This window comes from Anopheles gambiae, chromosome 3 (assembly GCF_943734735.2).
Source record: "Anopheles gambiae chromosome 3, idAnoGambNW_F1_1, whole genome shotgun sequence".
Classification (NCBI taxonomy): domain Eukaryota; kingdom Metazoa; phylum Arthropoda; class Insecta; order Diptera; family Culicidae; genus Anopheles; species Anopheles gambiae.
Genome location: NC_064602.1, coordinates 6,825,205 through 6,839,190, shown reverse-complemented (window position 1 = coordinate 6,839,190; position 13,986 = coordinate 6,825,205). Strand labels below are relative to the sequence as shown.

At 45.5% G+C, this 13,986-nt stretch overlaps 1 protein-coding gene across 5 annotated transcripts in view; it reads left to right on the top strand.

Annotated features, from left to right (window-relative positions):
- Positions 1 to 13,986, top strand: part of LOC1277769 (potassium voltage-gated channel protein Shaw) — a 50,791-nt gene that overhangs the window by 16,346 nt on the left and 20,459 nt on the right. For all 5 annotated transcript variants that reach the window (XM_061657709.1, XM_061657708.1, XM_061657707.1 and 2 more), the window contains one exon: positions 11,898 to 12,603. In XM_061657709.1, the coding sequence (XP_061513693.1) occupies positions 12,560 to 12,603 (44 nt within the window). In that variant the 5' untranslated portion in view covers positions 11,898 to 12,559. The remainder of the gene's footprint in view (positions 1 to 11,897; positions 12,604 to 13,986) is intronic.

Genomic DNA, 13,986 nt, shown 5'->3' with positions numbered 1-13,986 from the left:
TGGGCTGAGTCGGCTTCTTTGCCAGTCACCTTTTGGTAGGATGGACGCTATCGTGTCTTTAAGTGCGTTATGGATTTTCCTTTCCTTTTTTTTCAGCGGCCTGTAGCCCAATCCTTCTTGGTGATTGTGATATGCTTTGGTTTTATGTGGTGACATGGTGTCGGTTTGGTTTTTGTTTTGCCTTTTCCTTCCAGTATGATGGACTGGTTGGGCAAGTTTTGCTTTCTGCCCGTACCAAGAGAAGAATAAATCTTGCTCCATTAGGTGAGTGAGTTTGCTGAGGGACGGCCGAAGTACAAACTGTCGATGTTTCAAAGTAACATTAATCTTGAGCAATGTAAGAGCCGCTTGCAAGGTGCAGGTTGTTTTAGATCATTTTTACTTGTCCATACCCTCGAGCATCGAGCACTTCGGAGAATTGGTGAAAATTTGCGCAAAATGTAGCAAACAAAACAACAGCACCGAATTGCTGCGAAAGGGCTCGAAGTTTGCGTTCGATTATTGATTACGATTGCCACGGGGGTTGTTGGTTGTTCAGCATTTTTCGGTTTTGTTTTTGATGATGAATATGGAAGCATCCAACGGTTGAGATGTTTCCATTACTCCATTGTCCGTCTGAGGTAAGCCATATCTTGTGCGATGGTACCGAAATGCTTCGCACAAAAGACGGATCAGCATGCTAAAGTTTCACCACGCAGCGCCGTCAAAAAAATTGATTACAAGCCGTACGCCGGCAGAAATCAGAGTTGATGAAGCGAGCATGGTGGTTTTTGTTTGGTGGGCTTTGGAGGCTTTGCTGCAGCACGTTTGACCGATTGGTTTACCGGTGGCTTTTCGATAATCGGGCCTCATGGGTCGGCGAAACATGAACCTGATTTTGGTTGTTGTTTTTGAGCGTTCGAGCAACTTGATTGTTCGTACCGAAATTACTGAAATTTCCGAAAAATACGAGCCGTGGTGGGAGGAGGTGAAACATTCATTTCACTAATGAGGACTACAGCACCAAGGAATAAAATGTCACCGGGTAGCAAACGATCATTAAGGAGTTACGAGAAAGCGGTTGAAAATAACCCGAAAACCCCAAAAAATAAAAACAACTTCTGAACCGCAAGAAGTGGATGAATGATGAGGATGAAGGAAGATTGACATTGTTAAAAACATGCTCGAAAGTTAAAAAGTGATTGACTTGTAATCACAATGCTGCCCATAATAATTGATGGCCCGGCGATGACGGCGAGAAAAAGAAGATTGAACACGATTTGGAAAGTATGGAAGACTAAATGTAGAAGATTCATTATGGGAAAAACAAAATTTAGCAATGTTTCTGATGTTATGAAGGTGAGAGAAACGTGCTACGGACAAAAATGCTCTTTCATATAGCAATGCTTCACGTAAAGCATAACTTTAGGCGTTTGTAGCATTTCTGATTTTTATTTTAAATCACAACCTTTTCGACAAAGTCGATTGTGAGCTCGAAAATGGCCTGTCAAATACTTAAAGCCCTTCAGACCCTTTCAAACCTTTCACCCCAATGTTTGGGTGAAAATTAAACTCCCTACCAGCCAACCTTGAACAAAGGATGGTTCATTTATCCGAAACTTTAACCCATTTCCCATCAATAGCGACGCTCAAGAAACACATGTCATGTAAAGCAGCGCTGTTGGGGCAAAGTTTTGTGCGAAACTCGGTCTTGCCTTTACAAATGGTTCGTCCATTCCTTGCGCTGCCTTCATCCATGGCACTTCCCACCGACGAAAAGGTCACCAAACGTGCAGCAAAACACAGCATTTACACCCTTATCCCAGCTCCGGCGTGCCTTCATTTGGCACCGGTTGGTTTGTCCGTCCCAACGCACGGTGCGCAATCATGCATGAAATTGGTGCTGTCAAGTATTCTGCCGCCGAGAAGCGAAAGGAAACGGGAGGAAGAAAAACGCTCAACTTACTTGCTCCCTTTTAGCCACTATTTCTGTCCAAATCTTTTCTCGTCCTTTGCCGCAATCACGTTGCGCAAAAAGGAATCGCACAAAAACACAGCATGAAAACACACCAACACTAACTTAATATTGAATGAATCAGATTATGCGAGCTTCATTGAATAAACTGGTCGCTTAAGGGCCGACAAGCTCGCGGACCGCTTGGTCATAATTCAGACACGGACTTGTCCTGTCACTAAACGTGAACGCGAAAAAGTGCGGCAATGATTGAGCAGCAAGGATTTCTTGGTTTGTTTCACAATGTTGCACGATGCTATCTCCAGCCGAGACAGTGTAATTCTATTGTTTCAATAGGGGTGTTTGGCAGGGAACGAGATTTGTGGGGTAATTGATTGGTCGGTTTGGTGAAAATAATGTAAGCCTCATTTCCTGACAGCTCACAAGCTTTAGTGTAAGGAAGGAGTGATTGAATTTTTCCTACTGTTGAGAAATTCTAGAGATAAAAATTAAAATTGACTGAAAAAAACACGTTCAAATTGTTCAGACACACCAAATGCGCCTAAAAGTATGCAATGTGATGTCAGAAAAGTCAAAGGTCACCGTTAAATTGATTGCCAATGGATTGGTTTAATGGAGGCACGGGGTCAAACGAGCAAAACCCCTTAAAACCAAACCACGACGGCACTCGAAACGGCTCGTGTAGCGGTTTCCAAAGAATGCAAATGAAAAATTGGCATCATTTTATACAAAGCGTTCATTCGTTTCGAATACTCCGAAACAGTTCACACTTGTACTGGCGCAAAAAAATAAAAACGTATTCTCTTACCGTATCGATTGATTCCGAGTGTTGCTCGCAATCCTTTCCGAAATGGCTCGGCTTCAGTTAACGTTTGCGGTTCATTTACACGCCAACGGTGCTGCTTGTCTCGGTGGTAGCTTTTGCACCAGCATCAGCATTATTCTCGCAGTTATTCACGGGTCCCGGGGTTAAATGGAAAACTTTTCTCGCCCCCCTCCCATCGCCTCATCTCGACGTCTAATTTGTTGCCGATACCTTCTTCAGCAGCTTCTTGCTTGCAGTGGTGCAGCAAACTCCAACCAAGGGAGACGACCAGAGCACAAAAGACAGAAAGATTGGTTGGCAAATTAGTTTCAACCTCTTCTGGCGCTGGCTCGAACTTTTTCGCTGTGTGGTGTCGTTGAGGGCAATAAGCTGGCCAAGGGTAGATAATGGGTTTATCGATTTAAGTGATTTGTGATGAACAGCAAAGAGGAGGAGCGAGGAGGAGGAGCGTTGTTGAGGTTTACCACTGATAAATGATTGCACAGTGAAGCTGGGAGGTGAGATTTGAAATATTCTCCGATGGAAAGTTTGCATCGATATTCCATTTTTATGTAACACGTTCACGCCTTCAATTTAAGTTTCTGGTTCGTTCGAACGAATGGGCCTTAAATCTCCTTTCATGCGATCATTTGTATTCAGTGAACTTTCCATTTTTTCACCCCTTGGTTGGATTAGTTTTCACTAATCTGGCATTCATGTTCAACCTAGTCTGTTACACTCTATGACCATCAATGTCAAATTCCATGGTTTGAGTTTTATTTTTCCTGGTATATTCTCTTTTTCGAATCATCCCCGAATAACCTTCGCTCCCGGCCAGCTGCAACGGCGACTGACTCTTTAGAAAATGGCCTTTGCCAGTGCGATTTATGAACTCCGGTCGCTCCGATGCCTTTATGCAAATGTGATGAGTCCGGTGGAATTCATACATATCGAGCGGAGGTTTTGTTGCGCGCCTGGCCCCTTCATTGTGTCGTGCAGCTGATGGAGCTTTTCGGACAATGCCAGCCGGATGTGCATAACTGCGCTTTCGTTGTACGCGGCAGCAGGAAAGACACTGTTTTTTGCTCTCCGTCATTTCGTCACTTAGCCCCCCGTCTGCACCAGCCAGCATCGGAATGGAATTCGACAAATTTTCTAACGGAAGTGTTCGATCGTTGTTCGATTCGCTCGAGCGGAAGGAACGAGCCTCGACGATCCGTCCCGTGCGGCAATGGTTTGACCCGCACAGCTTCCCTTCCCGATGGCTTTATCGTCCCGAAAGCTCGGAAGCATCCGGTCGTTATTCGGTGTATTTATGGGGGCGAGCCAGAGACTGACTGTAGTATTGTGCGTGCGTCTCTGCCTGTGTGTGTGTGTGTGTGTTAATTCTCCGGAAAGCAATAAACTTGTTGATACGGATTGGATTGCGCCCGGTCCGTCTGTGTGATGCATTCCGTGCCCGCACACGTCGACATGTGGTCGTTCTTCATGCGCTTCGAAGTGCCGGCCCGGACCGAAAAGGATAGAGCGAAAACGCTGGACAGCAAAAGGGCACGAGTGGGAGGGATAAGCTGAAACCTATCATTTTGTTATCTTTATCGATTTGCTAAATTTAGTCCCGGTCTGGTGCCGGTGCGAGATGCGGATGTATGGCTGAACTGGGACAAATTTAAACGCGCAAAAGCTGTTGGAGTGGGCTGGCTTCTACTTTTGGACTTGTTGGCATCTCGTGGAACACGCTCGTAGCAAAACAAAATAAAGAGAGCGAGAAAGCGGACTAATTATAATGGCCTGCTACATTTGCTGGCGATGGAGGCGCACGGTGGCTTACAGCTTTAAGCCGGATGGAGGCGCCTGGTGTCTTTAAAGAGATTTTCAAACTTCCTCGCGTTTCATCCTCCACACACACACACACACACACACACACACAGTCAGCAGTTGCCGTTCAACACACATCAAACAAAGCATTTACTGGCTGGTGGGTAATTTATCATCATCATCATCATCGTCGTCGTCGTCAGTAGCATCGTCGTCATTATCATCACGAAGGCTTGCAGGCTCCATTACAACCCATTTGCACAAAATTGACTGTATAATCAGCCATAACCGGGTGCGGCAAGTACGGGGCAAAGTTGAAAAGATAAACACCAGGCTCGCAAGCAAACACAGCAAAGGCAAACCGTCCCCCCGCTGGCTCGGTTTGATGAGTGAGTTTATAATCCACAGTGTTTATCTTGCTGGCTGTCAATTCGTGGAAGGATGAGAGCAAGAAGAAGCCTTTCTTAAATTAGATTATTGGACGTAATCAATATTAATTGTGTTTAAATTGTGAGCAAACATATTGTTTAATAGTGAAAACACTCTCTCGCAGAGAGAGAAAATATTTTCTGCAGTTTCATGCGGAGGTATTTTCCCAAATCGTGCACAACACACAAAAGTTTCAAATTAATTAAATTACAAAATGCTTCAGCGCTTTACTTTGAACATCAATGTTCACCTGTGTCACCAGCGTTGAAGAAGCTTTCTCAGTTTTCTAGCCGGCAAAGCTTAATCCGTTAACCATCATCGCCGGTCGTCGGCGTTTTCTAATATCATCCATGTCAGTATCGTTCGCCGTGTAAATGAAACCATACACCGGCCGGAGATTGTTACGAATTCTGTCAATCATGGCAACATGCAAAACACAGTACCACAGCGTTTGCCAAACACTTCCGCTCTTTCTATCTCGCCCTCGTTCCTCCCCAAAGCGCATGGCAGGCTGACAAACATAATAAAATATTTGTCTAGGATTCTGGGCTTTAAGTGAAACGTTTACTCATCTCGTCACAAACAATGCTTCCGCCAGCGTTGAGCGGTTTTTGGCGCCTTGTAAGACAAGCATCTTCCTGCTTCCTTCCTTCACGCCGCTGTTCACTTTCAACCCCGTGACGCGACTTCTCCGAGCGAGCAAGAGAGAGAGAGAGAGACCGAGAGACATGGGGAATCGCTCAAACGTGACGCGTCGGCATCAATATGAGAAACAAAATGTATCTTTTTTGGTGTGCCTTGCCTAAAGCGTTGCGCTGCCTAAAGCCCGTACGCGAATGGATTGTTTCGGCAAGTGCTGCTAGGGTGAGGTGGAGTGCACCGGTCCGGAACGGTGGCTGCCGATGCGCCGTGGCATATAAATTAAATTATGCCTACATGAGTCACGGTCGCCAGGCAAACTAAAAAGGTCTTTCGACCCCGCGGGAGCCGCCACAGTGCCGTTTCATCGTGTGAGGGAGGTGGAACACATTACGGGGCGCAATTTTCAGCAGGGCTCGCCCCGTTTAAAGCACGTTTTGGTGTACTATTTTAGGGATGCTGGCGTGAACCGAGGCAAGCGCTATTAGCTGATCGGCAAGCCAGTACCCGAGGGCCAATCGAAGGGAGCGCACAAGAGGCAAGCTTGCTGGGTCGGTGAAGGCACGTTCCTTGAAGGTAATTGATATTTTATGAGTGCGTGGGTAATGGGAGGTTGTGTTCGCATTAACATTCACCTGCTTGGGCTTGCATCTTGGGTGGTGAATAGGGAGCAGGTGAAAATCGTTCAATTTCGGCGAACCATGTAGGATGCGCACGCTTTGAAGGCAAAGATGAAGGTGCTTTAGATAGATTTTGTGATAGATTAAATTAGATAGATTAAATTGTTACATTATTTTTGAGGTTTATTCTACGACAATGTACTTCAATTTTCAACTGATGAATGTACTCAATCACAATAACGATTCAAATATTGCAAAGCTAACCACATACTCTTGGATGAAACTTTGAGCAAACATGCTTCCAAGGAACATCAACATGGAATCAATTGCTTCTCAAAAATATGAAATGAAGTCCTCTTCCATCGTTCAGTACATCAGGAACGAGTCGTCGTGCATACCGTCAATAACGGATGAATGTTCCCCTTTTTCAATAACGGCCCCATATGCGTCCGGCTCATAAATGTTTAACGAAGTTCCAAAATCAAATTCGCGGAAGGTTCCATCACCCAGCCCCGGTCATCGTTTGCCGATTGCTTACACCCTAGCAAAACAACAACACCTGCATGCGCCCTCGTGCACAACAATTCCCCGAAACAACCAATCGCTCGAAGGTATAATGGCAGCGCAGAAGCTCAATTTGATTGAAAATCGAATTTTAACGAAAGGAAAGCACAACAACCTCCCTTTTTTGGGAAGGAAGTGGCAGGCATCGAGTAGGCTAAAGCTCGCTCTCAGTTTGTGTAACCTTTGTTTGTTTGTTTTTCTCTTCAAATATAATGCTGTTTTGCTACTTCTTTTGTTTTTTTTTGGCCCACAAAGGTGTGCCTTGTCGAGGCCTGTGCATGATTTACGAGTGTCTTAATCCAACGCGGAGGCCAAACGGCTGATGCAAAAAGTTTACCCCGTAACGAATTGCTGCCTCCCTAATCCAGGGATTGCCCGTACCGAGCTGGGGATAGGCGAAGGAAAATTGTTTGCGCTTTGTCGGTGTCAGTGTCCTGAAGGATCTGGCCCGGACTTGTTTCACCAGGAATGTTGGGGCGCTATTTTCGTTGTGCATTAGACGTTGTGTCCCGGTCACAACGCCGGCTTCGGGCGGAACATGTAGGAAAACAAATTTAAATTATTATTCAAATTGCTTACCCCGAATGGCTGGGCGGTTTGCGGTATTGTTTGGAGAATTTTCCCCAAGGATTTCACACGGACACTGAGACACGGGAGGCCTGTGCGCCTGTGTCCGGTAGCAATAGCGCTCTTGCAACGAGCCCGAGCCAGTGGACAAACTGCGGCTTGCGTCCAAGTGGGTCTGCAAACGAATGGCACTCCAATCGGACAATGGGGAGTGCAGTGAGTAAATAGACCTCCGCAAGGAATGAGCAGGTGATTGGGACCGGTTGGGGGAAAGGGACGGGAGCTCGGGGCGAATGATACTAGTTTTTCACTTACCGCTCCGGAACTATATTGCATGGTGGTGGATTTGTTTTGTTCCGAGTTTTTGCTCACTGCATGTGTCCCCGGTGAGTGGAAAAGCTTCGGGAAATTGGAATGCCTTTTGTAAGTCATTCAAGCGAGGATTTTTCCAGATAAAGTTGTCGTGTTTATTTTTCCTGTTTTTCTAATTGATAATTGAAATAATTTGAAGCTTTCGTAGGTTGTAAAAAATTTAAATAAAGATAAACACAGCATTCTCAGTACGATATTTCAGTATTTGTTTGTGTCTTGGAATTCTCGCAAATCTTACAAATGTTGCATGCTTCTTTGCTGTTTGTGTTCAAGTGAAGTTTGCTCCTTCGATGGTATCCACTTTAATAGTCTCTACACTTACATTCTTGTGGAAAATTGTACTCCCACACCAACGAAACTCAGCTTTAATGAGAGCTTATTTTGCCACTCAACATACACTTTTATCTATTTCCACCCTCGCGCAAGAACGACCGTTTTCAAGCGGAACAATTCACTTCTCGCATCGCGCACAGTTGGATTCCTGTTGGAATCTGTGTGACCAATTCTCAACACAACAGGGTGGCTTAGAAAAAAAAGCTCCCTCACACTAAGTGCAATTGCTCACCTGTTGGAAAAAAGACGACAACGATGTCCACGAGGAATGTGACACACCTTCGCACATTGAGACGGCGGCCGTATGCTTCCCGCCATCGAAAACGAACATTCAACATTCATGCAATGCGCCCAATCAGTGGCACGCTTCAGCAGTGGAATGTTCGCCTCGGACGAAAACCGTGCAATGTGAAAATGGAATGTTGGCCGTGATTTTACCGCCGTGAAGAATGTACACCGAAAATTGCCACAACGTGACAACGTTTGAAGGGAGCTTTTTTTGTGCGATTCTGGCAATGATTCCCTGCCGCTGTTTGACGGGAAAAAGATGGGTAGACACACTGAAAGAATAGAAATGCTGTCAAATTTGGCACTTTGAAGCAAGTGGCCGATGGGTTTTCCACGCCTCAGCAAACTCCACACAACAATACATTGCGGGGGGAATCGCGAGGAGAAGGGCTTGAGATAGGTGCGAGCGAGCAAACGCAGTGGATACATACTTGAAACCAACCCTGAAGCATAAGTCAAATAAAGGCTCGGTATGTTGTTGCCGTTTGAGCTCGGAATGCTCGGCCCCATTGTTCTGCTGGTGGCTGTGCCAGCCTTTGGTGGCCTTTTGTTCTCTAACCCATCAGTGCTTCTCTTTCCGTTGCCGAACAGTTCCGATGCAAATCATTCTGCCATCCTGCCAGCAGGACGGCTATTTGTCAGGCGGAACCTTTTATTTGTCTGCCTGGTGTTAAGCTGCCGGGTGTCGGGTGGTTGTTTTTTTTGTTCTGGAGGTTGAAGTATTTACCAAATCAATTGCATGTGTCAAATGTGTGCTCTAAACGTTTCGTATCCGGTGCTTTGTTTATCGCTACCGTCTTTGATGTTGATTGTTGAGTTGAAATCAGCTTTCAAATCACGTCCTCCGGTGGTGTTTGGCTGGGAGTTCTTGACTGTATCTAAACTGAATCACTGCTTTAGAGTGACTATTGCACATTTGAAATTGAACCAAATATTGACAAAGCTATCGTGCGCTCATAAAACCTTTTGCATCTGCTTTATTAAAGATTCAGAGTTCAAATCGGATTAGAAATAAATATTTCTTCCATTTTAAAGCTTTCATCATCGACCACTCATAACTCTGGCACAAGGCTAGCAGCAGGTCCATGCAGAAATGGGTAATTTTCTGCACCATAGGGTCATCCCTCTAGCCCTACCACATCAAAACACATTCGCCCCGTAACGCTCGCTCGTCCCCGACACGTGCACATAAGCATCTAATAAATAAATGAATAAATAAATGAACGCTTGCAAATGTCTCCATTTTCCCAATGTACCCGGGCAGCACCGCGAACAGCACACATACACTTTGTTTTTATTGTATTTCGTTATCCTTTCACTTTACCGTTCTGGAGGCGTCTCGCGTCGCTCCGAACGCGACAGCCGCGGGATTGCCTTTTGTTCTGTTCTGTGCCCGTGCATACCCGCGAGCGGGTAAAACCGAGGCCAAGGCCGTGCTGCAAGGAACGGTGTGGCTTGCAGCTTTTCTTCTCTCTCGCACCGGTACTCTCTCTCTCCTTCTGTTGGTGCCGTTGGCGAGCTTGTAAGGATGTGTTCTGCTTCGCGCGTGTTCGCCAGCGGTCTCTTGCCGTGGTGCGGTATTTTGCGAAATTCTAAACCGCACCCCGTGCGCCCCTGCCCTCTTCAGCTTGCAACGCGATGTTTCAAGTTTTGTTAAACCCGGCGGGATGCTTCGTTTGAGATCCGACGGTTTATCCTTCCGATGTTGGGAAACTCCTCTCGCCCTTCCCCCCCCCCCCCCCCCCCACTTTGGGTTGATGAAAGGGACCGAACAAACGCGCTTAACTTTGCGGTTTGCAGTGAACCCGCCTGTGAACTTCGGCCTCGTAATAAGGGAGCCCTTTTCTCGGAGAAGGGGCGGGAAAAAGTTTCATTCACCACCGGATTTGGAGCTTTCTGTTTTCTGATTGTCGATTCAGCGTCGGAACTGGGGCGGAGGTGTTCGGGTGCGGGCTGGTGTGAGCTGAAAGGAAACTAACGCTTGGGATGGTCTTTTGAACGGGGCAAGCCAGCTGTTGTTTGAGCGAAGCGTCACGTTTGATTCAGGCTGACTGCTTTGGATGCACGAATGGACACAAACCGAGAAATTAGCAACCGGAAAGCAGCTCTTAGCGTGTTTCGTGTTTACAACATTGTCCTTTGGTTTGAGGTTGTGTTGAGTAAATTGGTTGACCAAAATCGATATCAGCGTTTGACCGAGAATGCGATGTGGGTTGCATATATTTAGGCGCATATGAAGAATAATGTGATTTTCCCATTTTGCAGTGATAATATTGAAAATCCTGCTTTTAATAAATATGTTGAATACAGAATATGTAGCTTACTATCATATTTCAGAAAAAAATAAATGCATTAAATAAACACCCTGAAAATCCCATCACACCTTAATCTCCACTCACAACTGGGGTTAATGAATCGTTTTAACCGCATGTGGTGCGTATAAATTTATCTCCTTTTTTCCTCGCTTTGTTTCACCGGTCGGTTTAATTCCGATTCAATCACGGTGACGAGATACTGGATTTTACGGTGCACACACGTTCATGACCCACGGTGGATCATCGTTCGTTCGTTAGTGAAATATTCGCCCCGTCTGGAGCGTTCTGTTCGCACCAAACCCCTCTTTCACGCTACCATTTAATTGGGAGATGATGCGATGGCGTAATTAATCCGCTTATCACGATCGACGGACACGTTCTCACGGCGGATGATCGTAAAGCCCCACCGCATTGCCTCATTGCCCTCTAGGGTCGTGAATTTCCTTATCGCAATCTCTCACCCAATAGCCTTAACACCGGACGGCTGGATCCGATTGATGGGTGTATCGAGCAGCGTCGTTTGATGTACACAAAGAGAGACAGAGGGATGGACGGCATCATTTCAGTGGATTGTAGTATCGGTAAACCTCGCTGTTATTAGGTTTGGCGAATCAGTACGGTGGAATAAAAGGGGTGGAGTTGCGATGGTAGTTCCATGGTTACGGTGGTAACCGCCCGCGGCGATATTAACAGTGACCACAGTGCCGTGGTTACAATGAACGAGATTTTGTGAGCTAATAATGTTACATGGTGGTCATAGATGTATCGGATTTGGGTAATGAAGCGCAAGAGGTCAGTGGTAGTATCAATCGCTATAAAAAAACTGTGCTTTTAATTAAAGTGATCCGCTTTGGTAAATATTTGATAAAGTAATTGATTTTTTCTATTAAAACGATGGCAATCAAAATCAATATTACACTTGATAGAGTGTTGACTAATAAACTAAAATCCCCGCTTGTTTGTGGTCATGGCGTAATTATTAAGGCCTTACATTTTGTGGCACTAACATCAAACATCCATTTCCACTCGGGCAACAATCATTTCATCGCCCCGGCTCAAAAGTAACGCCGCACGCTGCAACAGTGAATCATTTCCCCGTTCGGTGTGATCGCAGCGAGAGATGAAATTTTTACGACCCCCAATTGCACACTTACGTCCATTTTTCATTTTCCCATTGCTTCTCTTCTCTGCAGACGTGCCTGCGACGGTCCGGCGGTGGATGTTGACGGTGCAGCAACGCAGCATCGCTTTTGGAGACCTTCGTACCAGCCATCGGTGCCGTCCATCATCATTCCAGCCTGCTGTGTAGTGTGACCGTATCGGATGCCCTCTCAAATAGGGACGGAAAAAATAAAAACGGAACTCCAAGAAGCGGAATGGTCCGAAACATTCATCTCGCACAGTCTCCAGTTGCTCGTTCCATCGCTGCCGAGCCGGGCCGAGACTGTTGAGCAAGTTCACGAATAAATAATAATCCATAAATCAACAGCCACTGTGCCCTGGATGCCGGTTTGGTTACGGGCTGCTTTTGTGAGTGAGTGTGCGTGTCGCTGCAAGTGCACTTGCTGTAAGGAATTGAAAGCATATGTGTAGCACTTCCGTTTGAGGTGCAGCTCGAACAGGAGTGCAAAGAAATTGTGCACAATAGAAAATACAAGTCCGTGACGTGTTAGTAAATGGAAACATGGTACAATTTTGAAAAGAAATGGATACAATGTGATGGCGTGGTGAGCGTGTATTGTGCGGCGAAGGGATTTCAGTATTTTTTTGGACAAAAACACATTAAATGAACTGACATGAGCGTCACAAATGACGTTTCCTTGTGTGCCAAAGTTGCAATCAGTGGACTGACATCATGGATGGAGAGAACCGCATCATACTCAATGTAGGAGGCATCAGGTAAGTTTGGTAGGAAAAATGCGCCTAAATTTATACTCAACTGAAGACTTAAGTATCGTTTTAACAGGGAGATATGCAATCGGCATTACAAGTTTATACTTTTAGCTCAAAATACTTGTAAAAGACTCAAAGAAATGATTTTCTTTTACACAACTAAATAATACTAATGCCTGCTAGGCATAGATTCTTAATTCGGTTGTTTTTCTTTAGTTAACTTTATGCACTGCACCCATTTATCACCACCTTTTAGCCCTAGGTTCAAGATTTTCCACATCCAAAAGATGGATTTTTGGTCGGAAGTTCCTGAATGGCAGTTCCTCGCGGTGATGTCACTGTTTGTCTTTCTTCCCAAGTGGAAAGCGACTCACGACGTGCCGTAACACTGTGCAACCTTTGCCGTGCCTAATGGCAATAATGGCTAACTATATTAACAACTTGCCGACTCGTTGTCGTGTCATCGTGTCCCGCTTTATGCACAACACTTTCGTCTTCACCAGCACAGGACAGTTGCGAGTGTTGCGTGTGCTTTAAGCACGGCACGACGAAGACGACGACCAGGACTTGGCAAGTTTTGACGTGGCCTTGTTTGATAATTAAAACCAATAAAGCTGTGAAGTTTACGCGCCCGTGCCTGGAACTATTCTAATTGGCCCCGGTAGGGATGGAGGGAAGTTTGTTCCGACCACGGAAGAAAGACAACAAGGCGGTATGGTCGTGTGCGATGTTGTTCTCAAAGGGAGGGAGCATGCGGCACCGGAAAACTTTCTCTCACCTTCGTTCAGGCAACGTCCCGACGGTGCATCTTGGGTTTGGTGGAGCAATAAATCGTCTGAGACGACAAGACTCCCAGCGCTACACGCCGAGGAAGCGACTTCTTGGTTATCTTACCTTTCCACCAGGTGCCACCAAGCAGCGACACAGCGACCGGTGTGGCAAATGTCAGACAACGATGACGATAATGGCTTTCGAATGGTGAAAGAAAAGACTTTCACTTGCATAACACGGCGGAACAGTTTACTAACTACCTGGACTAAAGGACAGTAAAGAATGGAGGAAATAAGGGAGCAGGAACAGATGCTTCGAGGAAGGACTGAGATTTTTTCCCCCATTTTGAGATGAAAAAGCTGTGCGGAAGGGATGTTCGAAGCAATGTTAAAGTTTTCTCGTTTGTTTGCAGCAATTCTGGGGGCAAATTTCACAAAGGCAAACTGTTGTTGCTTTGGAGAACTTTTGGTACTGGAAAGAACATCATAAAGGAAGAAAGTTAGTTCTTTATGCTGCAAATTATTTTTATTATTGAAATTACTAGCTTTTTCTGTATTTTATTGAATCTTGTAAGGTTGTTATAAATGACTGTAACTGTAGCATGACCGATATGTGTTC